Below are 22,132 nucleotides of genomic sequence, written 5' to 3' on the forward strand. Positions count from 1 at the left end.
GGGCCATCGCGAGCGGGGCTTTGCTGCGGGGAGCAGGTGGGAATGGTGCTCCCTCCTCTGAGAAGTAGGAAGGACGATGCCCTCCTCATAGGCTGAGCTGAACCAATACTGAAGCCTATAAGTGCCCACAGAGCCGCACTGTTGGGGGTGGGGGTCCTGCCCCCACATCCGGGACATGATCTGGGCCCAGGCTCCTGGCTAGAGACCCCATGTGCCTCTGGCAGTTGGGACGTGCCTGTACTTGGCCTGGGCTGAGGTTGCCCATCCACCCAGGCCACTGCACCAGCACCAGGATGGGGGACCATGGGGCAGGAGGCCAGCTGCCCGGCAATGGGCAGCGGGGAGGGCTATGTGTGGCCCTCGCCCTTCACACTGGGCCTGGGCATCCCAAGTGAATGGTAGGGATGACACAGCAGAGGGAGTGACAGTCAGGGTGACAGAATGGCAGTGATATGGAGGAGGCCTCGGGTGTAGTGGGGTATGTGACCCGCTGGAGGTGCCGGTGAGCAGACGACTGTGTCCAGGTTTCCCCGAGCCAACCTTGGAAGGCTTCTGCCCAACTGGGTCTGACCCTAAGGATGGTCTGAAGAAAGGGCTGGGCCAGAGACAAGTCACCTGAATTAAACAAGGAACTGCCTTTTAAAATGAAAAAAAGGTGTATCTACATATACAATTATTGTAAGGAGAAACAAACGTTGACTGTTGAAAAAATTTTTTTAACTGAAAACAAAAAGAATTACATCCCCTCTTTCCCACTTGGTCTACCTCCCAGAGGTAACCACTGTGATCTTCAGATGCAGCTGCCCCTCCAGCAGGGCTGCTGGGACTGAGCCGGCCAAGCTTCACTCCCCAGCCTGGGGCTGCGCGTTGACCACGGGCTGGCCGCTGGACAACTCCAACCCGTTCTCTTCTCATCAGCTCCATGAGGTGGATATGTGTCCCCATTCTACAGACGAGGAAGCCAAGATCGGAGGAGAGAAGGGACTTCCCAAGGTCACAGGGCCTGTCCAGGCCCGAGTCCTTCCTCTTGCTCCAGCTGCCCTCCCTCGCCACACAGGAGGCCGTGCCCCCTTCCTGCTCAGAATTGACCTCTGCTCAGGGAAAGAGCCAGGCCTGGAGCAGGGTGGGAGGGCCGGGGTCCTCTTGGGTCCTTTGGGGCCCTGCGAGATTGGGATCCCGTCCTGTGGCAGGGGTTTGCCCTACCCAGAGCAGTCCTGCCCTAATAAAGGCCTGCTCAGAGCAGCCACTCAGCCTGTCCTTGTTTACGGTCTCTCCACACAAACACACTTGAGAGCTTTCTGGAACATGAGCGGCCAGAAGGCCAGATCCTAGCGGGACCATCTGAGGGAAAACAAGGCCTGCCCGGCGCCGAAATATGGATGGGCGCTGGCATCTTCGCTCTTCAGTTTCTCACTCCACACCCGCCTCCTCCCAGGGCATAGAGAGAGAAACCTCTAGGCTATTTTCTCTTGCTGCCTTGAAGAAAAACATTAACAATCACTATCCTTATGTTCCAAAAATGCACCAAGCTTCTGACACATGCACCTATTCTTGCTTATTAGAAAAATAGTTATCAAGGGCCGGCTGAGTGCTTTCTGGATTGTCTGCATCCCTTATTTCATGTAACCCTCAGAATAACCTTGTGAAATAGGTACTGTTGTCATCCTATTTTACAGATGAGGAAACTGAGGCATAAAATGTGTGAGCGACATGCACCCCAACAGCCGAAGGACGAGGATAATAAAACTTACGTCCTTGGAGTCTCATCTCACAGCCACTCTGAGCCGCAACCGCACCAAGCTTTAACTAGGGAACCCTTGAATTTTTACCAAAAGTTCCAGAGCAAACTGGGTACCAGCACTGCTTCCTCGGGAAAGGCACTGGTGGGCTTGGCTTGTCCCCACAGAGTGGCTGCCCTTGGGCCAGAGGGTGCCAGGTGAGCCCATGGAAGGTGCCGCGCATGAGCAGTTCAGGGCCATCAGGAAGAGCAGCCAGGCAGAGCAGAGAACTCAGGGCCCAGTGAGGGAAAGGCAACATGGGCTTTGGGAGAGCCAGGCCAGACATGTTTACAAAAATCCAGTCTCTAAGGGAGTAAATATGCATGTGGACTTTTTTTTTTAAGCCTAGACTCTCAATATTTGACCCTCTTTGGAAATGGAGAACCAGGGTCAGTTCTGTAGGGTAAAAGGGGGAAAGATAAACTTCGTTTCCAATCCCAGCTCCAGCAGATAGCAGCCGTGGGACCTGGGGCAAGTTACTCATGAGCTTGCCGCCTGCCTGTGTGTAAAGCCACTTTGTCCTAATCTCTGTCTCAAGGTGGCTGGGAGGAGTAACTGACATTCTCTACTTGAGAACAGGCTGCTTATAAGCACTCTTTTTTGAGCCAAATGGACCAAGAAGGGTTTAAACATCCAGTTCCTGGAGGTGGTTCCCCTAACTGGAGTGTGAGTTGGGCCTTCTGAGTTTTAAAATCTGGAATCTCTCATCTTCCTCAAGGGTACGTGCTCTCTTAGGCATCTTTTCCAAAAAGGTTTTGTCAATCTTTCGAGCCTATTGGGACAAGGCACCGCTCCACCCGCCCTGCCGTGCTCTGCTGTGCCCACCTGAGCTGCCAGCCCCTCTCCTGGATGCTGATGCATTTGATGAGGCCCGGTAGGGACACGTGTGCTTTGTTCTGGCTGCTTGGCCGTCTGCCAGGGGCTGCAGATGACCCACATTCTCCACTCCAGAAGGCCTGAAGCGAGAGTGCCAGGGCAGGACCCAGCAGCCCGTGCCTCACTCACCCGAGGTAGGTGGCCCAGGCACGTGCCTCGAAGAAGTCGGGGTGCTGTCCCAGGCTGGGGCCCCTGTCCAGGGGACACAGGGCCACACCACCAGCTCTTCTGATTGCAAGCATGGGCGGTCAGTGCAGCCACACAGCCTCTCCGGTCCTCCAGCTATCGGGCGTTCTTCAGGAAATCCAGCCTTAATTAACCAAAGCCAGTCTTGATATTCGCAAACCAAGATCCTCAGCTGGCACGGGAGCCCACCATCGCTTACGACAAGAATTTCAGCGGTAGCATCTCCTGGCACTCTGCCTTCAAGTCTCAGACTCCAGCCTTCTCTTACCCGGGCGCACACTGATGCCTGACCCTCCCTCACGAGCTCTCGGGCCCCCGTGTTCCATCCCTTTCCCCATGGCTGATGGTTGCTGGTTGATACACCCAGCACTTTTTACTCACCTCGTGATCCAGTCCACATGCATGCACACTATTGTTTTCCTCCACTTTCAGATTGTGTAATTTTTCTCCAATTTCTTGTTATTTCCTTTGTAATCCTTAGCCTCTCTTTGCTGGCACTTTGAATGTTAACTGCTTTTGTATCTATTGGCTGTGGAAGCAGTCCGCCTTGGAATGGCAATAATTGGAAGAATTGTAAAATAGTAGTCAGACCAACTCAAAGTGACCTGCTTTCTATTATCACTATGTGCTGTGATTCTAAACAATGTCAGTGACAGGATGTTACTCCTGCCAGGCTCATGGCTCCCTCTGCATCCAGCCCTGGGTGTACCACTGCCTACTGGGAAGGTGGAATGGATACTCATGGAACGCTTTGAAGCTAAGCCAGAACCGAAGTCTCTAGTATCAGAAGGTCATTATGTCTGCAACCGACTCGCAAACAGTCCAGAAAAATTGCGCGCACGCACACACACACACAGAAAAGGATTCAACAAATGTAGTAGAATTTAAACATCTGGGGAATCAGGGCGAAGGGTGTATAGGAATTCTTTGTTCTATTCTTACAACTTTTCTGAGAGTCTGAAACTGTGCCAATATAAAGAGCTAAGACAAAAACGCTAAGGAGACCTGGCACACAGCCGTGGACTAAGTTCCAGAGTCCTCTGACAGCGGTTGCTGGCGAGACATCAGGGGCACGAGGTTTGCTTCTGAGCTAACCACGAGTATTCACAAGGGGGCAAGTCCCCAGAGGAGCCTCTGATGCATCTGAGTGTGGTGTTAGCTGGGAAGGCAGTGTAGACAGGAGGGTGGCCTCTGTTGTCCTGGACAAGCAGGTGCCAGGAGCACCCTGTGGGCACTCAGTGGCAGCTGGCCCCACCCTGGGGCGGCATGAGGGACACACAGGCCCAGGACAAGAGAGACCCAGGCTTTTTCAGGCCCTCTCATTGTGTGACCCGAGCATGTCCTTCTTTTGGCCACAAGTGGAGGTCGGCGCCTGGAGCACCGGCAGGCCCCTGGGGAAGGAGGTGGCTGACTCTCTGTGTCCCAGGCCCTGCCTGAGAGTCTGGGATAGCTCAGACCTGGGGACAGAGAGTTAGTCCCAGGTGGTCCTCTCCATGGGCAGGAGAGGCAGGAGCGGGATCACTGGAGGTCTCCTCAGCTGCTGGTCCCCGACGCCCCACTGCCGGGCCAGGGCCTGTCTGACTGCGGCCAGGCTCTCCCCCAGTTTTCCTTCCTCCCACTGGGGCTCAGACCTGCCCTGGGTTGCTAGGGACCCGGCTCTTCCAAACCCCGCTGAGCAAATCTCTTCTGTCCTCCAGCTCCCACCCCAGCCCTGACATCTGCATCTTCCGGAGAATTCCAAGCAGAGTTATGGCCCCCATTTCTTGGTGTGTCAACCCTGAGCTAAGTATTTTAACCCACAGTATTTCGCTTAATCCCCACAGCATCCTGAGAGACAGGTGCTGTTCCTGCTGTCTCACAGACCAGGAAGCCGGGGTCTGGAGTGCAGTCACTTGCCTAAGGCCACACAGCCAGCTCGCTGGCAGTACGAGCAAGGATGCTCATCCACGCCTCGCTGTCTCCGAAGCCCATAACTGCCACGTCCCCTGTGTCCCCTGCCTTCTTTACCACCTCTCTTCCCGGGAGTGGGTCTGCTTCTGTGAGCAGAGCCAGGCCTGGGGGCTCGGGGAGCGCGGTTAGCCACACACAAGCCACACGCCTTACCAAGGTGTGATCCCAGCCTCCGCACTGGTGACCCACCACCCTGAGGGGCTCAGAGCTCTCCTCTCTTTCCTGGCCATGGCCTGGCCCAGGCCCTGCCGAGCAGTGCCAGGTGGAGAAGTCTGTGACTTGAGGAAGTGCCCACGTAAGCAGGTGACTCTCCGCCTCTGGATGTTGCTGTTCTCAGTTCTTTGTGTGAAACTGATTACTGGTAGGTCCTGGGCTGTCCCCATTGCTCTGGCTGCAGAACAGCCCCTCCTTCCCATCCAATGCCTCGGTGTCCCCAAGGTCATCTCATCCTCCTTGTCTTGGCTCTGAAGGCAGTAGAGCAGGATGGGGGTGGGGGTTTCTGGGTGAATGGTGGGTGTACCAGGAGCTGCTGAGGAGGTTCTGGTGTAGACCTGCTTGGGGAGCTGCCCGTCTGTGGCTCTCAGGAGTCGGCGGGGTGAGGAGGGGTTATGGGGCCGGTCACACACCTCAGGCTGTGAGCCCTGCACAACCTCCAGAACCTGGGAGGCAACCCAACTGGCCCCCAGAGGTCCTGGAGGTCCTCCCTTGGCAGATTTGCTGTCCATCAGAGTTGGGCCCTGAGCGCCATGATCAGGGTGGAGGCCCACCAGCCAAGCTCAGGAGATTGAGGTATCCACCCAGAAATCCTGGGATGGACGTGGCCCTGGGGAAACCATCTCAGGACAGAGTAGGGGGGCAGCAGGACGCCATCAGGCCAGGATGTGCAACCATGGTGGTCTCGAGCTCAGGCCCAGGGGCCAGGCCACCCAGGGCCTTCTGGACAGTGCTACAGCCATGATGACCACCAGGCCTCTCCTTTTGGGGGGCTACCCTTTCAGCCTGTTAATGCTGTGAAGGATGCAGCCCACCGTAGGAATTCCTGACTGGTGGTGGGAGCTGTTCTGCCCTGTAAGGCAGGGGTGGTCTTTCTCTATCTTTTCCCATGCTCTGAGCATCTCCCAAAGGTCCACAGTGGGTTTCAGGCCGCTTAGAGTGTGTGCAAAGTAGTCAGAGTTGTGTGTGTGAGTGTGTGAGCATGTCCAGTGATGGTAACAGGGGTCCACAATGCTCATCACACGCTAAGTGCTGTCTGTGACCCCATGGTGGGCTGTTTCCCAGCCATGCTGCCTGCCCTTCATTGCTCATCTGATACGATAGCAGCCTCGATCCTGAAGGCTCCGCGGGGTCTTGCATCTGGGGCTGAGTGGTTAACTCTCTGGGACACCTGAGAATCCTTTCCCCCAAGGACTTAGGGACCTCTGCACCTGTACTGCCTACAGTCTCCCTGTGCCCAGGACTGTGTTTATGTGGGCAGCTCCTCGGGAGGTGGCCTGGTGGAGGCGGGGACCATCTGCCCCAGGCTGCCTGCAACTTCCCTGTGCCTGGGGCTGTGTTTACGTGTGCAGTTCCTGGGAAGGCCGGACTGGTGGAGGCTCCCAGAGGGTCTGACTTCCAGTCCTCAAGGCCAGACTGTGACTCCTGGGGAGGGGTGGGGGCTGGGAAAGTCTGGGGGAAGAGGGTTGCGTCTCCAGTTGTCATTAAATGGAGACAGTCCCACCCGACTTTCTTGCTGCTGGCCTTGTGCCTCATGGCCCTCTTACAACAGCGGCAACAATGGTTAGCACATTCTACAGGAAGGGGAACCGTGGCACAGAGGGGCTGAGTCTCCCCACACAGCTCCACAGCAGGCTTTCTGGGTCCTGGGGCTCTTTGGAGGGAGTTTGTCAAAAACGAGGATTTCTGGACCTGGCCGAGACTAACTGAATCGACCCTGGGAGGAGGCCCAGGAGCCAGCAGTTTAGCCTGTGAGATCCCTGTTTCCAGGCTCCGTAGCAAGTTCCTGATGAAATAACTTCCCGAAGGAGCTGGGTGGAGGGGCAGGGTGGAGCAGTGCAGGCCTCTCTGCTGGGGTCTACATGAGGACAGTTTGGGGAGCAGGAGGAGGCTGGGATCCCAGCATCCGGGGCTCTTCCCTCCCTCCCCGTGGACACCCTACAGGAGGGTGAGAGGGGCAGGGGGGCCATCTGAATGGGTGTGGGGGAGGGGGGTATTTGGAAGTGAGAGAATGCAGTGAGAGGGCACTAGGAAAGCAAGTGGTGGGTAGGGATGTCCACCCCCACACTAAACTTTGGGGTGTTCTTTTTCAGAAGGAAGCGGGGGTGGGGGGTGGGCCTTCAGAAGGTTTTCCAGCAGAGGAGCCACGGTGTTGGGGGCTCAGGAGATGACTGGGCTGTGGGAGGACGGACTGGAGGCTCCTGGGCAGTCCTGGGAGGGGAGGAGGACCTGGACTCAGGGGCTGGAGGACGGAAGTGGGGACGGAATTACTGCTGTCCTGGGGCTTGGGTGGAGGAAGGGGAAGTGTCCCCTTGTGAAGCCTAGGAGGGGCGATGAGACCCTTTGGGGCACGTTGACTCAGAGGGGCTGGCCGCCTGGCCTTTGGAGGTGTGTCTGAAATGTGGGGCAGGAGATGGGGGCTGGAGGGACACCGTGATAAGGAGTTATGCCAAAAGTCAGCACGCTGGAGGGCAGCATGTGAGACCCAGGACACTCAGACTCTCTCTGAAGCTCAGTTTGCTCATCTGTAAAATGGGTTGTTGGGAGGGTTCCGGGGGGTAAAGGCGCTCCTGGAAGCGCCCCGTCAAACGCGTGGAAACACAACCGCTCTGCTTTGGGTGGGTGAGGGGGCGCAGATGAGCGTGTCTGGGTCCCGCGGCCGCGCGGGCTGCGGGGGCGGCCCTGCCCCCTGGTGGCAGTCCGGGCCAGGGCGCCGGGGCCCCCGACAGGCGGGGCGACGGGGCTGCTCCGGGCCGGACGCCCTCGGTCCGCCAGTCCGCTCGCTCCTGGCGCGCGTCTGTCAATCGGTCGGTCCAAGGACGCCTGCCCTGTGCTCGGCGCGTGGGCTGCCGGCTTCGGGGTGTCGCGGGCGGCGGACGGCATGGTAGGTGAGCCGAGCGCCGGCCGGACGCGGCGCGGCGAGGCGGGAGGAGCGCGTGGCCAGGGGCTCCCCGGGGCGGCGGAGATCGGAGGGCCCCGCCGGGACGCCCCCTCCCCGGGGGGCTCGCAGCCTCCAGGGTTATTTGTCTTATTGTGGGCCACGCGCGCCACGGGGCTGGAGGCTCCGGGGCGGCCACCCTTCCCCGGGGCGTCCGAAGCCTCCCGAGCGGGCGCCCGCGCGGTCCCAGCTCATCCCCGCGGTTCCCCGCTGCGCCCCCGCCTTGGCGGGGTGGGGAGTGCGGGTGCGGCGGGGACCGGAGGGAAGTTTGAAGGGATGAAAGAGCGCCTGGATCCCAAGATGCGGGCATGAGGTGCGAGAGATGCAGGGCGGCTGGGGGAGGCTTCTGCCAGAGGCGGAAGGTGAGGAGGAAGATGCTCGGGACTAAGAATACTTGGGGTCTGGGAGAGCGAAGGACCTGGAAGAGAAAGTTGAATGATACGTGGGCGACGCGAGGGCCCAAGCTCCGATCTGAGGAGAGGAAATGAAGCTGAAGGAACAGGGAGAGGGTCCAGGACCCGAGCCTGAAAATGCGCGGTCGCTCCCAGAGGAGGGTTGGTGGTGGGCTGGGGAACAAGCTCAGGAGGGCATCAGGGCTGCTGGCTTAGGGCAGCTCCTGGCCTGTCACGCCGACCCACATGCCCAGCCGAATCCCTTTCAGCCTCTGCCCCATCTCGCCTGGACTCGCCTCCCTTTCCCTGTGGGAAGTAGGATCGTGTCACCGTGCACTGAAATGGAGCACCTAAAATGAACCAGACACACTCCTGAGAACTTTATATGTATTTTCTCCTTTAATCCTCACAGAAACCACGAGGTTAGGCTCTATCGACATCCCCATTTGGGATCCTTCATCCTCCCAGATGAGGAGACTGTGGCACAGTGAGGGGAGGTCACAGAAGAGGGCGGCAGAGCTGGCATTTGACCCCAGGCTAGTCTGTTTAGCTCCATGGCCTGGTTTCTTGACCAATATGTTTGGTGGACTGACAAAGAGATGGGGAGCCCGAGAGAGGACAGGGAACCCCAGAACTGGCGGTGTCAAGGGTGTCAAATATTTCAGCTTTGACCAGTTCTAGTGATAGAAAGCAGAAACAAGAACCAACTTTTGCATCAGCATTATAGTTTTTGGCCATTTCATACGCTCACTGGATCCCCACCGTGACCCAGTCCTCACAGTGGGGTGACAGATAATCAGGCCCTTCTGTGTGTCAGGCAGGCCCTGTGTTAATACCTTTCGCGGATTAAATTCCTTCGATCCTTGTTATATGGAAATAGCCACAGAAAGGTTACCATGCAAATGGTCACACAGCCTGGAATCCAGGAGGCTGGATTTGAATCCAGGCAGTTGCTTCCAGAGCTCTTGCTCCTAAAGACCATGTGATACTGTGCATTGTGCCCATTTATGGATGCTCAAACTGAGCGCTTCTCCCAAAGTCCATGGCTTGAAAGGGAGAGACACAAGGGGAGACTACTGATGGCAAAACCCATGCTTGAGAGGGGTCCTCATTTATTTGAAGCCTTCAATAGCCCGTGAAATTTAAAACTGAAGTTCCACTTTTTATCATTTTTAAGATGTACATTTTTACATCTCTGAAGTTGTAACGCATCTTACAATGGATGACCGAGTTTTTTCTTTCTCAGAGGTACATAAAATAACGGTCCTCCTAATGTCAATGGCACTTTTGGTTTGATGAATGACAACGGAGCCAGGGTTCCCGGAGTGACTTTTCTGGGTGTCTCTCTCTCTCTGTTCCACAGGCTCCCCTCTGCCTCAATTGCTCCATCCTCCCTGGAGACATGTCCCCGGGGCGTTCAAGGATCCCCATGCTCTGCAACGGCAGTAGGGCCGGGAGGCTCTTTGACCCCAAAGATTTGAACCTGACTGATGAGGAGCTGAAACTCAAATACCTGGGACCCCAGCAGACGGAGCTGTTCGCGCCCATCTGTGTCACGTACCTGCTGATCTTTGTGGTGGGCGCTGTGGGCAACGGGCTGACCTGCTTGGTCATCCTGCGCCACAAGGCCATGCACACGCCCACCAACTACTACTTCTTCAGCCTAGCCGTGTCGGACCTGCTGGTGCTGCTGCTGGGCTTGCCGCTGGAGCTCTATGAGATGTGGTCTAACTACCCCTTCCTGCTGGGCGCCAGCGGCTGCTACTTCCGCACTCTGCTCTTCGAGACAGTCTGCCTGGCCTCTGTGCTCAATGTCACGGCCCTGAGTGTGGAGCGCTATGTAGCTGTGGTGCACCCGCTGCGGGCCAGGTCCGTGGTGACTCGGACCCATGCGCGCCGTGTGCTCAGGGTCATCTGGGGCCTCGCCGTGCTCTGCTCTCTGCCCAACACCAGCCTGCATGGCATCCAGCAGCTGGACGTGCCCTGCCGGGGCATAGTACCCGGCTCGGCCATGTGCACCCTGGTCCGCCCACGGGCCCTCTACAACCTGGTGGTGCAGACCACGACTCTGCTCTTCTTCTGCCTGCCCATGACCACCATCAGTGTGCTCTACCTGCTCATCGGGCTGCGGCTGCGGCGTGAGAGGCTGCTACTGCTCAGGCAGGAGGCCAGGGGCAGGGCCAGGGCCAGGGCCAGGGCCAGTGACACCTGCAGGCTCCAGCGACTGCAGGATAGGGGTCGGACGCAGGTGACGAAGATGCTGTGTAAGTGTTGCTGCTGGGAAGAGGGGCTGAGCCGGGCACTAGATATGAGACTGGGGTTTCCAGGACCTGTGGGAAGGGGCTGAGTGTCTGGGTTTACGATGGAGGCTGAGGGTGAGGTTTGGAGCAACCCTCTGCCCCTGTGTGTGTGTATATGTGTGTGCGTGCATGCGGGCAGACTTTTTTTAGATGACCCTGAGAGAAACTCACGCCAAAGATAAATGTTAACAGCTCGTGGCAGGATCTGCTACCCAATTTTTTTTTAAAGATTTTATTTTTTTCTCCCCAAAGCCCCCCAGTACATAGTTGTATATTCTTCATTGTGGGTCCTTCTAGTTGTGGCATGTGGGACGCTGCCTCAACACGGTTTGAAGAGCAGTGCCATGTCCGCGCCCAGGATTTGAGCCAACGAAACACTGGGCTGCTTGCAGCGGAGCGCGCGAACTTAACCACTTGGCCATGGGGCCAGCCCCTCTGCTACCCAATTTGCGGAGCCCAGTACAAAAGGAAAATTCGGGTTCTCTTGTTCAAAAATTGCTAAGAATGTTGAGACATCAATAGTCGAGCTTTAAACCAAGCCCAGAGCCCTTCTAAGCTTGGGCCCCTGTGCAAACGCACAGGTGGCACACCCATGAGGCCAGCTCTGGTTCACGGAACCAAACCACAGATTGGTCAGGGGCATGTGGCTGGGCTCCAGGGTGACAGAGCTGTTCGTGGAAACTGGACCCTCCGGGTCTTCCATCTTTTCTCCTAAACCTGTCTTGGCTCTGTCCTTCCCTACAGCAGCCTGGAGGCATGGCCACAGAATTCCCTTCCTTTAGTGGCTACTGAGAAGTCTCAGGGCAGGATTTTGACTAATGGGTTTAGGGTATGGCCCGCCCCTGGGCCGGAGGGGCAGGAACCACATGGTGGAATCTGGGGAGAGCAAGGCTCCCGAAAGAAGAGGAAGCGGTGTTGGAGAGGCAAGATGGTGAATTTCTTCCATCCATGTCTGTGGTTCCCTGGGGACCACAGGAGTGACCGTGGTCTAAAGGAGGCTCAGCAGGAGGCGTGCTTGTGAGGGTCAGTGTGCAGAGCCCAGGAGAGTCAGGGCAGAGGTGCAGACTGGGGCCACCCAGGGCGTGCCCAGCTGGGTTGAGGCTCTGGATCCTACTGTGGCCTAGGCCTGGCTCTTTTCCAAAAACAGTGGCCCTGGGGAAGCAAAACAAACTGATACGAAGCCAGTCATTGACCTCCTCCCCATCCTGCCCCACCTCAGCAGGGCCTGAATCAGGCAGGTGGAGTGAGCCAGGGCAGGAAGCGCTGGTGGGGCCTTGGTCAAAGCCATGGGCTTATAGCCGGCTATCTGGGCACTGGCCCATTCCCAGAGAGAAACGCACTCCTCTTGCCCCCCAGGAACAGTGCCCCAGAGTGTGGGGTGATTTGTGCAGCCCCCTAAGATGGGGCTGACCCCGGAGGTCTGGGCTTTCCTCCCAGCTCTGCACTGTGAAGCCTGCTCTACAGACCAAATGGCCATCCCCGCCCTGCCCCTGCCTCCTACTCCCCTGCCCCACAGGGCTGGGTCTGCTCAGCTGGGGCGGCTCTGCCCCGGGAAGGTGGGTGTTTCCTAAGCCTGCCTTGCTTGCTGGCCTGGGGCTCTGGCTTTCTTCTCTCCCTCCCACCGGCCCCATCTTCACCTTCTGAGGGCCGACTGTGCACCAGGCTCTGTGGTGGGGACATTGCAAGTGACATCCTGATTGAAATCCAGGATTATGAGGAAAACCACCCTGGGGTGTGACGAGGAAGACACTGCAGGGGAAAGATCATAAGTCAGAGAAGCAGGGGCTGGCCCCGTGGCCGAGTGGTTAAGTTCATGCGCTCTGCTGCAGGCGGCCCAGTGTTTCGTTGGTTCGAATCCTGGGCACGGACATGGCACTGCTCATCAAACCACGCTGAGGCAGCGTCCCACATGCCACAACTAGAAGGACCCACAACTAAGAATATACAACTATGTACTGGGGGGCTTTGGGGAGAAAAAAGGAAAATATAAAATCTTTAAAAAAATAAATAAATAAAAATAAGTCAGAGAAGCAAACACGAGAAACAAGACACAAAGATCCAGGCAGGCCTGGTGGCCGAGACCCAAGAAGGGCGTGGCTGGGGGAAGCTCTGGGGAAAGAGCGAGGGCTTGGCCAGCCTGGCCTGCCTTTGGCTGAGGGGTGCAGGGGCTCAAGTAAAGCATCAGCGGGCATGAGCCCCGAGTGGGCTCCCAGAGCGGCCTTAGCCCCACAGTCTGTCAGGCTGGGGCTCAGCATCCACAGCTCAGAGTCATCCAGTCCCAAGTTCCATGATGAGAGAACCGGACTGGGCCAGCTTGGCTCAGGTGTCCGCACCTGGTGCAGTCGGCTGTGGCTGGAGCAGGGCACACGCCCACTGCCGTGTCCATGACAGTGGTGAGAGCAGCCTCGGCAAACAGGCGCAGCCAGGGCAGACAAACTTCCAGAAACTTCCACATGGACAATGGGCATGGGTGGTCTGTGGGACAGGAGAGGAGGTGACAGTGAAGCCCCGGGAAGGCGGTTGAGAGGGCCCCGGTGGGAACCCAAGTCTCCCTCTCTGCCCCCGCAGTTGTGCTGGTCGTGGTGTTTGGGATCTGCTGGGCGCCGTTCCACATCGACCGCCTCATGTGGAGCTTCGTGTCCCACTGGACCGAGAGCCTGCACCTGGCCTTCCAGTACGTGCACGTCATCTCCGGCGTCTTCTTCTACCTCAGCTCCGCCGCCAACCCCGTGCTCTATAGCCTCATGTCCAGCCGCTTCCGGGACACCTTCCAGGAAGCCCTGTGCTTGGGGACTGGGTGCCACGGCCACAGATCCCACTGCAGCTCCCACAGCCTCAGCAGGGTGACCACGGGCAGCACCCTGTGTGACATGGGCTCCCTGGGCGGCAGGACCTACCCTCTGGCTGAGAACGGTGACCCAGAGGGACAGCAGGAGACTGGCCCCTCCTGAGTAGAGCCTCAAAGCAGTGTCCCCCAGGGGGGACCAGAGGGCCACACGCAGCTTTGAGAGCCACACTCGTCCTCCTCTGCGGGGGTGTCTTCATGACCTGTCCCCCTTTGTGCCCCGTCCCACTTCAGCCTAGAAACTCTGACCAGCCCCTCAGTGACCCCTGCCCCCACCCACGCATTGGAAGGGATATAAAGTTGCTGTCTGCCCTCCAGAGTCCCAGGCCCTGGCTCCAGTCCTTCCCCGGCAGGAATAGTGCGGTTGGTTAATGGGCACAGCCGGCCTCCATCTGGGACTCCCCGACCCCACCCCCACTTTCTGAAACGTTTCCATGGGCCTCTACTTTTCCCTCCCATTTCTTGTTGAGCTTCTGCAGGGTCTGGCCCATTCTGTCCCTCTCTAGCTCTTGGCCTGCACCTGGGACCCTCCTCCCACCTGACCCCTCCCTGCCCCCCAGTCGGCTCATTCTGCTCTGGGGTCTCCTCCGTCTGGTGGCGCTGCTGGGCGGCGGGGGTGCCAGGGATCCAGGGGACCTGGTTCCAGTCTCAGCCTGGCTGCCACCACCTTGCTGCGTGGCATCAAGCAAATGGCCTCACTTTGCAGGCCTTGGTCCCCTGTTTGCAAAATGAAAGGGACCCTCACCTTCTAAGCGTCACGCTTTGGCACTTTGGCTGTGGTTTGCTGTGTGTGCATAAGTCACTGCTTGTAATGAACACAGCTGATCCCCTCAGATTAACAAGGCGGAAATTACTCTCTACTTCCTCGTCACCGCCACCCCTACCTCTCCCCTGACCTCCACGTGCACCCCCAGCCCCAGCCACTCAGGACATGTGCTTTGCTCCTCCTAGAACAGCTGTGAGCAGGACCCCTGCCTGCCTCTGTCCCAGGGCAAGGAGAGTCCCTGTGAGGACAGTTCTGCTTGGGGCTCAGGGAGGTGACAAGAGGGACAGGACAAGTAAGTCCAGAAGCGAAGTCCCATCCCGAATCTGCATGGGCCAACTTGGTGTTCATCGGGAGGCAGTCAGTGGCTGGAACTTGTCCCTGCACGCTCTCCTCCTCCTGAGAGGAGACTGCAGTGGCAGGAACCCTGGCCTACCCGACGAGGAGCTGCAGTGCCCGGGCCAAAGCAGGCAGCATGCTACGGGGTCCACTGGTCCCAGTTCTCCCTGAGACCCGCTACCCCAGACCCCAGCTTCCCTGCCTGGAAGGTGGAGGAGATTGTACAGGCTTGCACGTAGCGTCCTGGAGTTTTTGAAGTTCAGTTATAAAAATAACAAATGCTTATTGTAGATAATTTGGAAAGTGCAAATAGGCAAAAATGAAAACAATTTTAAGTAATGAAAAACCACCCTTGTCAGGGACCTGGGGGGAGGGGGAAATGGAGAGTTGTTTAACGGGGACAGAGTTTCAGTTTTGCAACATGAAAAAGTTTGGAGACTGGTTGCACAGCAGCGTGAACGTGGTTGACAATATGGAACTGTGCACTTAAATGGCTAGGATGGTGAAGTTTCAGTTATGTGTATTTTACCACAATATTTTTTAAAGAAGGACTAAGTCTAAAGGAAAAGAAAAAAAAAGCCACGGGTAACTTTCTTCTCCAGAAGTAAGCATCATATATAAGATAGGAGGGGGGAATGGGATTCTTCGGAGAAAGGAGCTTGCGAGAAAAGACTGTGCAGAGCTGTGATGCCCAATGTCGCCTCTGAAATGAGCTCCCAGGGGGCCTTGGGGTGGCGTGTGGGGAGCAGCCAGACCCCAAAGTTCAGGCTGGAGCCTGCAGTTGTTCCCAAAGACTAACTGTGGACTCCCAGGGGCCTCTCTTAAGTGACAGTCAGAGATGACTTATGCTTCTAAGGAACTTTGGTGAGCGTGTATTTATAAAGGGCCTACTATGTGCGCTGGGCAGACGGGGGAAGGTGGGGCAGTTCTGGGCTGCCCCTTGAGAAAAAGGGATGGAGGTGGAAAGGCCAGCCAGCAGGATCCCACCCTCTCTAGGAAGCAGCATCCCCTGCAGCTTGCTCTTCCACAGTGGTCGGGGTGGGGACAGAATTCTCCTGAGTGCCCAGTGCCACTCCCAGGCCAGGAGTCCTCAACTCATTTTAAGTGTCTGGCTCATCTGGGACACAAGTCACCCACATCCCTCCTCCTCCTGTGTTCAAGAGGTGGGGCCCTCTCCACTTCCCGTCTGCTCCACTCCTGCTGTTATCCCGGGCGACGTCAAAGTCCACGTGGATGGCCCACTGCTGCCCTGGTATCAGCTCCTGATCTTTCCTGCAGCTCTGAGACCTCTCCTCCATGCTGGCCTCTTGGCCCCTTGGTCACACCCTCACTCCCAGGACCTCCAGGAGTTTTTCCATCTCTGGGAGTGTGAACTCTTGATCATGACCGCCTCCTTCTTGCTCTCTTACTCTGTTGTCCCCATGATAGATTGAGTCTTCAACCTCATCCAGCCTTCCTGCTTCTCCACTGCTCTGCTTTCTCCCAGTCCATCAGCTTCCTCTGACCTTCACCTCCTTTCTGATGGGTCCTGGACCCCACGGTCACCACACACGACCCGCTCTGCCAGTATTTCCGAGGGCCAAGGTGAACGCACTGGCATCACCCTCTCCTTCTCAGAAAAAAGTTTATTTTCTTTTGGAATTCAAAGTCCAGGATTAGTCTCCTAACGAACAAAGCTGCATTTGCCCACCCTTCCATCTGCTCGGGCACTGTAGAGTACGCAGCTCTTCACAGCGGTTCTTACATAGTCAGATGGTATTTCCAAATCGATTCTGACTTCCGGGAGCCCATTTCATTTTGTACACTTTTCAGAGTCTCCTCCCTTCCCCATTCTTGTCTTCTAATAGATCCACCAAGTTTTCTTTGTCCCAAGTTTTCCTTGTAGAAGGGAGTTGCCTTTTGGGGGGCTCCCTAGCATTTGAACTCCTCTCCATTGGATGTGTGTGAATCTTGGTGGGAGACCAAGCTGGGGCTCCCACTAAATAAGCTGAAAGTGCTCCGGACCCTCTCCACCACTGATGACACGGTGACAAGTGGCAAGTCACTGATGACATGACTTGCACTCAGCCAGCGGAATGACCTGACTTGGGACTCCTATCAGGAGCAAGTGATACTGAGACCCACGACAGCGGGGGCAGCCGTGTCCAGGGCAGCGGTGCTAACAGCAGCATCTTCTGCAGGCTGCTCTGGGGTTCCTGCTGCCCAGCCTCCCTTGGTTTCTTCCCATTTTCTCTGCCAGTTTTTCTAGCTTTCCTGTTAATGTTCTGAGCTACAGAGAGCCTTTCAATAAATTCCTTTTCTGCTTGAGTTGGTTTGCTGTTGTCTGCACCCAAGAACCTTAACAGATCTATCCATCGCTGGTTTGAAGGTCACACATTCTATTTGTTCTACTTGTGGTTATCTTTACACGTTTCTAACATAAGCAGATAGTATCACTGATGTTTTTAAAACCTAAACTACAGTCTGTAATACTTAATCATCACTCTCAGTCTCTCTCACTCTTTTTTTTTTTCTTTTTGAGGAAGATTAGCCCTGAGCTAACTGCTGCCAGTCCTCCTCTTTTTGCTGAGGAAGCCTGGCCCTGAGCTAACATCCGTGCCCATCCTCCTCTACTTTTTTAATATGTGGGACGCCTACCACAGCATGGTATGCCAAGCGGTGCCATGTCTACACCCGGGATTCGAACTGGCGAACCCCGGGCCGCCGAGAAGCGGAACGTGCGAACTTAACCGCTGCTCCACCAGGCTGGCCCCTCACTCTGTCTTTAAAACTATCTTTTTCTTTTTTAAGAGGTGAGACAAGGACAGATTTAAGGAATTTGAGTCTAGAAACATATTTACATTTTTCTAACAGTCTAAACCTCTTCAGCACAAGAAAAGAACTTTAGTATGCTTCTACTGACAAAGCTGTCTCTGGAATCAGGCTGCCCTGGTTTGAATCCTGGCTCAGCTAGTAATTACCCTTAAAAGTCAGAATGGACTTAGGCCAAAGTCAGACTGGACTGAAAGGTATTGACATTTCTAAAGAAAGAATGCGCAACCTGCTTGCACACAAATAAGAGTCAGAGGCCAACGCTGACAGCAGCATCCATCTAAACAGTATCTAGGTTCCTAAATCTACAAGGTTTGCTCTGAGGATAGTAGTTACTTTCCAAGGTAAACGTCCCTTTGTGTGGCCTCTATAAATGCAACACCCCAACCCCACTCTCTTTCAAGCTTCTGCACAGGGCAGGACAATTGAGAGGTTGTTTAGGAACAGAAGCCAAGTCCCAGGTGAGGGACAGGGGGATTCAGGGAAGGCTGTACCTGGCTGGGTAAGAGCGCCCTGGCTCAGAAGAGATGGCCACAGGCTGGGGCTAGACTGGAGGGCCTGGAAGCTGCTACCGCACGCTTTGGAACATCTACACGAGTACCTGGGATCTTTTAATCTAACATTCAAGTACCTTCATGAGCTCTAAGCAATGTGGGCATCATTCCCTCGGCTAACAACTACTGAGCAGCACGTGCCAGGCACTGCACAAGGCTGGGAAGAGGGGCATACAAACATATTGGCATATAAGTGCTCTGACAGCTGGAACTCTGAGACACAGAAGAGAGGCACCTGCCTCGGTGGAGGGAAGGCTTCCAGGAGGAGGTGATGCTGCTCAAGACTCAAAGTCCTGGGAGAAGGGCTCCAGTTGGCCTCTGAGCTTTGGGCGGGGGAGGGTGGAGCATCTTTAACAACAGTTCCACCAAAACTGAATCCAGGGGAGGAGGGGGGAGACCCTAAGGGAACACGGGCTGTCAGGAGGAGGAATGGACACTGGACAGGCCAAGTGCATTGCTCTCATTCCTCGGACTTCCCCGGGCTGCCCTTCCTGGAACTTGGATTTGGAACTGTCTCCCTGTCTGTCCGCCTCCATCAGACATGCATAGGCAGGATTTCTTTTATTTCTATTTTAGTAAATCCAAAAAAAATGAAGTACACACAAGGAAAATAATTACTTCTATTCCCAACACCTACATTAACCACTGTTAACATTTTAGCAATTTGATTCCTATCATTTTCCCACACATACCCCCTTCCCCCATTAGTGAATAATAGATTGTTTTCAATCGTTTGCTTTATAAAACACTACCTGGAACCTCTGGTAGAAGGTCGATGGTTATAACGGATGGATGAAGCTGACAACACTCAAACTATCTGATCAATTTTAACATCGCTGAAAGTGGGACAACTAGACGTTAAGCGCCTCCTAGAGGAATTCAACAGAAGTACATGGCACCAACCATGAACCCTTTCTGCAAAAAAACGGGGCCTGAATCTCAGGGAGCCTCCAGACCAACTACCAGTTTACCCGCTGGCTGGTGGCACAGCAGTTAAGTGCGCACCTTCCACTTTGGTGGCCTGGGGTTCCTCGCCTGGATCCGAGGTGCGGACATACGTACTGTTTGTCAAGCCATGCTGTGGCAGGCGTCCCACATATAAAGTAGAGGAAGATGGGCATGGATGTTAGCGTAGCACCAGTCTTCCTCAGTGAAAAAGAGGAGGATTGGCAGTGGATGTTAGCTTGGGGCCAGTCTTCCTCAGCAAAAAGAGGATTGGTGGCAGACGTTAGCTCAGGGCTAATCTTCCTCAAACAACAACAACAACAAAACCCAACTACCAGTTTATAAGAACCCCGAGGATGGAGGAATATGTTCAAGATACCCCAAAGGTATCAGCCAAATCCAGAATAAGGACAAATGACTTGGCTTTTTCAACAATAGTATTTAGGAGAGGTTCTCTATTATAGCTTTAAAAAGATTTAAGACATGTCAACCAAATGTAATGTGGAAATTTTTGAATTCAAACAAACCAACAGTAGAAAGATATTTCTGAGACAGAAAACTGACCGCAGACTAGCTATGAGATGCTAATCAAGGCTCATATCCTATAGAGGTACGTAACGAACGAAGTGTTTACAGGTGCAATGATGGGGTGCCTAAGATTCACATTAAAATACTCAAGCCAAAAAAAAAAAAAAGAAAAAAAAGGAAGGGAAAAAGGGAAAAAAGTGGGGCAGGGAATAGTTGAAAAGAAAATGGCAAAAATATTGAAGTTTGAAAGCTGGGTGATGGGTAAAAGGGGATTCATTTTTTATTCTATTTGATGTATGTTTGAAAATGTCCACAATAAATTTATTTTTTAAGTATACAATAAAGATTCACATATTTATCTCTCCATCACTGTGACTGCTTCTCTAGGTTGGTAAGTGGAATTCCTAAATGTAAGGAATGAGAATTTTAACTTTGGCAATTGCCAAATTTCTCTCCAGGTGTTTGTAATCAGCGGGTTCAGGACACACTACCCCAAAATATGGCATCTCGGCATACTGAATATTTTAAGCTAAAGGAATCTGAAAAACAGCAGGTGCAAGGACTTTCTGACCTTCAGAGACCCCTCATGTGAGTGGTGCCCTCCCTACACCCCGCAGAAAGGAACATCCTTCTCTCTGAAGACAGGGACCCCGAGAGGGAATTTGAACGAACAGGCCTTGCTGTTTCCCCCAATTTACTACACTCAGCTCATACTCCTTTTCATCCTATCACATTTTTCCACAACACTATACCCTTCATCAAACCTAAGATAAAAACACTCAGGTTTAACCACTTCTTTGGATCTTCATTTCCTTATGAAGGCTTCCATATCACATAAAATTTATATTAAATAAATTTGTACACTATTCTCATTTCTCCTTTGTTACAAGGCCCCCAACCCAGAACTTAAAGGGTAGAGGGAAAAAAGATACATACCCTCCCCCACAGTAACAATTTGCTTTTTCACCAATTTCCCCATAATCCCCAAACACTTGATTGATATTTTAATTTGTTAATGTGATGGAGAGAAAATGGTATCTTCTTGTTTTAAATTGTATTTCTCTGATGGTTGTATAGTCAAACATTTCTTCCTATCTTCATGTGCTACCTAAATGTCTTCTGAAAACTGCTTTTCACCTCCTTTGCCCATTTTTCTGTTTTTCTTTTTCTTACTGATTTGTTATTCTCTCATATTCCGGTGCTACATTTTTGTTATGTATGTTACAAATATTTCTTCCCAATTTCTTCCTTATATGTAAAATTTGTTTACAGAGACTCTTGCATCCAGAAGTTTTTGTTTGTTTTTTTAAGATTTTATTTTTCCTTCTTCTCCCCAAAGCGCCCCCAGTACATAGCTGTATATTTTTAGTTGTGGGTCCTTCTAGTTGGTGCATGTGGGACGCCACCTCAGTTGGTGCCATGTCCGCGCCCAGGACCGGAACCAGCAAAACCCTGGGCCGCCGAAGCAGAGTGCACGAACTTAACCACTCGGCCACAGGGCCAGCCCCGCATTGAGAAGTTTTAAATTGTAATGTGGTCAATTCTATCTAAATTCCATTTATGAATTTTTCTCTTTGTGTCTCAAGAAGGACATTCATATCCCAAGTTCTTATCACTGATTTTAATAAGAATGCTTAATTTTTGTCATCAAATGTTTACATTTTCACAGGTAAGCTTTATCTAAAACAGTTATGTTTTTCTTCCTTTAGTCTGTTAATTTGACCTGTTTCCTTATCTGGAAACATCCTTGCATTCCAGAGATAAATCCTACTTGGTATTCTTTTACTATACTGCTTGATTCAATTCACTCAACTTGCTAACATTTTATTTGAACTTCGCATCTTTGTTCTTAAGTGAAAATGGGCTTTCGTTTTCTTTTGAGTTGTCCTTGATTAGTTTTCTTAAAAACCTGTAGTCTTGCAAAGTAAGTTAGGTAAAAGTATTTAGTGATGGGCTGGCCTGGTCCCACAGCGGTTAAGTGAGCATGTTCCGCTTCGGCAGCCCGGGGTTCGCTGGTTCGGATCCCGGGTGCCGGGACATGGCACCACTTGGCAAGCCATGCTGTGGCAGGCGTCCCACATATAAAGTAGAGGAAGATGGGCACGGATGTTAGCTCATGGCCAGTCTTCCTCAGCAAAAAGAGGAGGATTGGCAGCAGTTAGCTCGGGGCTAATCTTCCTCAAAAAAAACAAAGTATCTGGTGAGGATGTACCAAATCTAAAACACGTAGGCAAATCGTCCTTCCTAATTCTCCTTCGTTCCGGGTTTGTGACTTTATTCTGAAGCTGGGATCAGTGCAGGACCCCTTACAACCCTTCTCTGCCCCCCAAACACACAAGTATTCCAAAGTGCCCTTTTTCAATTCTCAATGTGGGGATAATTCCCAGGATTTTGATCCTACCACAAGGCCTACAAGTGCTGACGGTCATTGAAAGAGCATGTTAGAGATGGTTTAACTCAAAGAAATTAGGAGACAGTTGTTGACACAAATAATCCATAACCAACCTATAAATCAAAATTGGGGTGAGTTTATTCTGAGCCAGAGTAAGGATTACAGCCCAGGAAGGCCTGAGAAGGTGTTCCAGAGAAGGGTGGGTTTCAGTACAATCTTCTATCTTTTTAGAACAAAGAGCATACATTAAACACACCCAGGGTACATTTTCAAAGACGTATTCAGTTGCAAATTAGCAGGTCAACATGACCATGACCATCAC

At 53.6% G+C, this 22,132-nt stretch overlaps 1 protein-coding gene across 1 annotated transcript; it reads left to right on the plus strand.

The window, feature by feature from the left end:
* Positions 1-303: 303 nt before the first annotated feature.
* On the plus strand, positions 304-13,729 carry NMUR1 (neuromedin U receptor 1). Its single transcript, XM_046643113.1, has 4 exons — positions 304-398; positions 6,876-6,951; positions 9,697-10,597; positions 13,202-13,729. Exons 1-4 carry the CDS (start codon positions 304-306, stop codon positions 13,582-13,584), a joined length of 1,455 nt encoding a protein of 484 aa, XP_046499069.1. The 3' UTR covers positions 13,585-13,729.
* Positions 13,730-22,132: the final 8,403 nt, after the last annotated feature.

Source organism: Equus quagga, chromosome 17, assembly GCF_021613505.1.
Source record: "Equus quagga isolate Etosha38 chromosome 17, UCLA_HA_Equagga_1.0, whole genome shotgun sequence".
In the NCBI taxonomy this organism is placed as follows: Eukaryota; Metazoa; Chordata; class Mammalia; order Perissodactyla; family Equidae; genus Equus; species Equus quagga.

Bases quoted from the DNA above. Each gene is read 5' to 3' on its own strand.
- NMUR1 (XM_046643113.1), top strand. From the start codon at position 304: ATGGGGCAGGAGGCCAGCTGCCCGGCAATGGGCAGCGGGGAGGGCTAT. The intron at 399-6,875 runs GTAGGGATGACA...ACATGAGGACAG, and splicing joins CTGGGCATCCCAAGTGAATG to TTTGGGGAGCAGGAGGAGGC. The intron at 6,952-9,696 runs GTGAGAGGGGCA...TCTGTTCCACAG, and splicing joins CGTGGACACCCTACAGGAGG to GCTCCCCTCTGCCTCAATTG.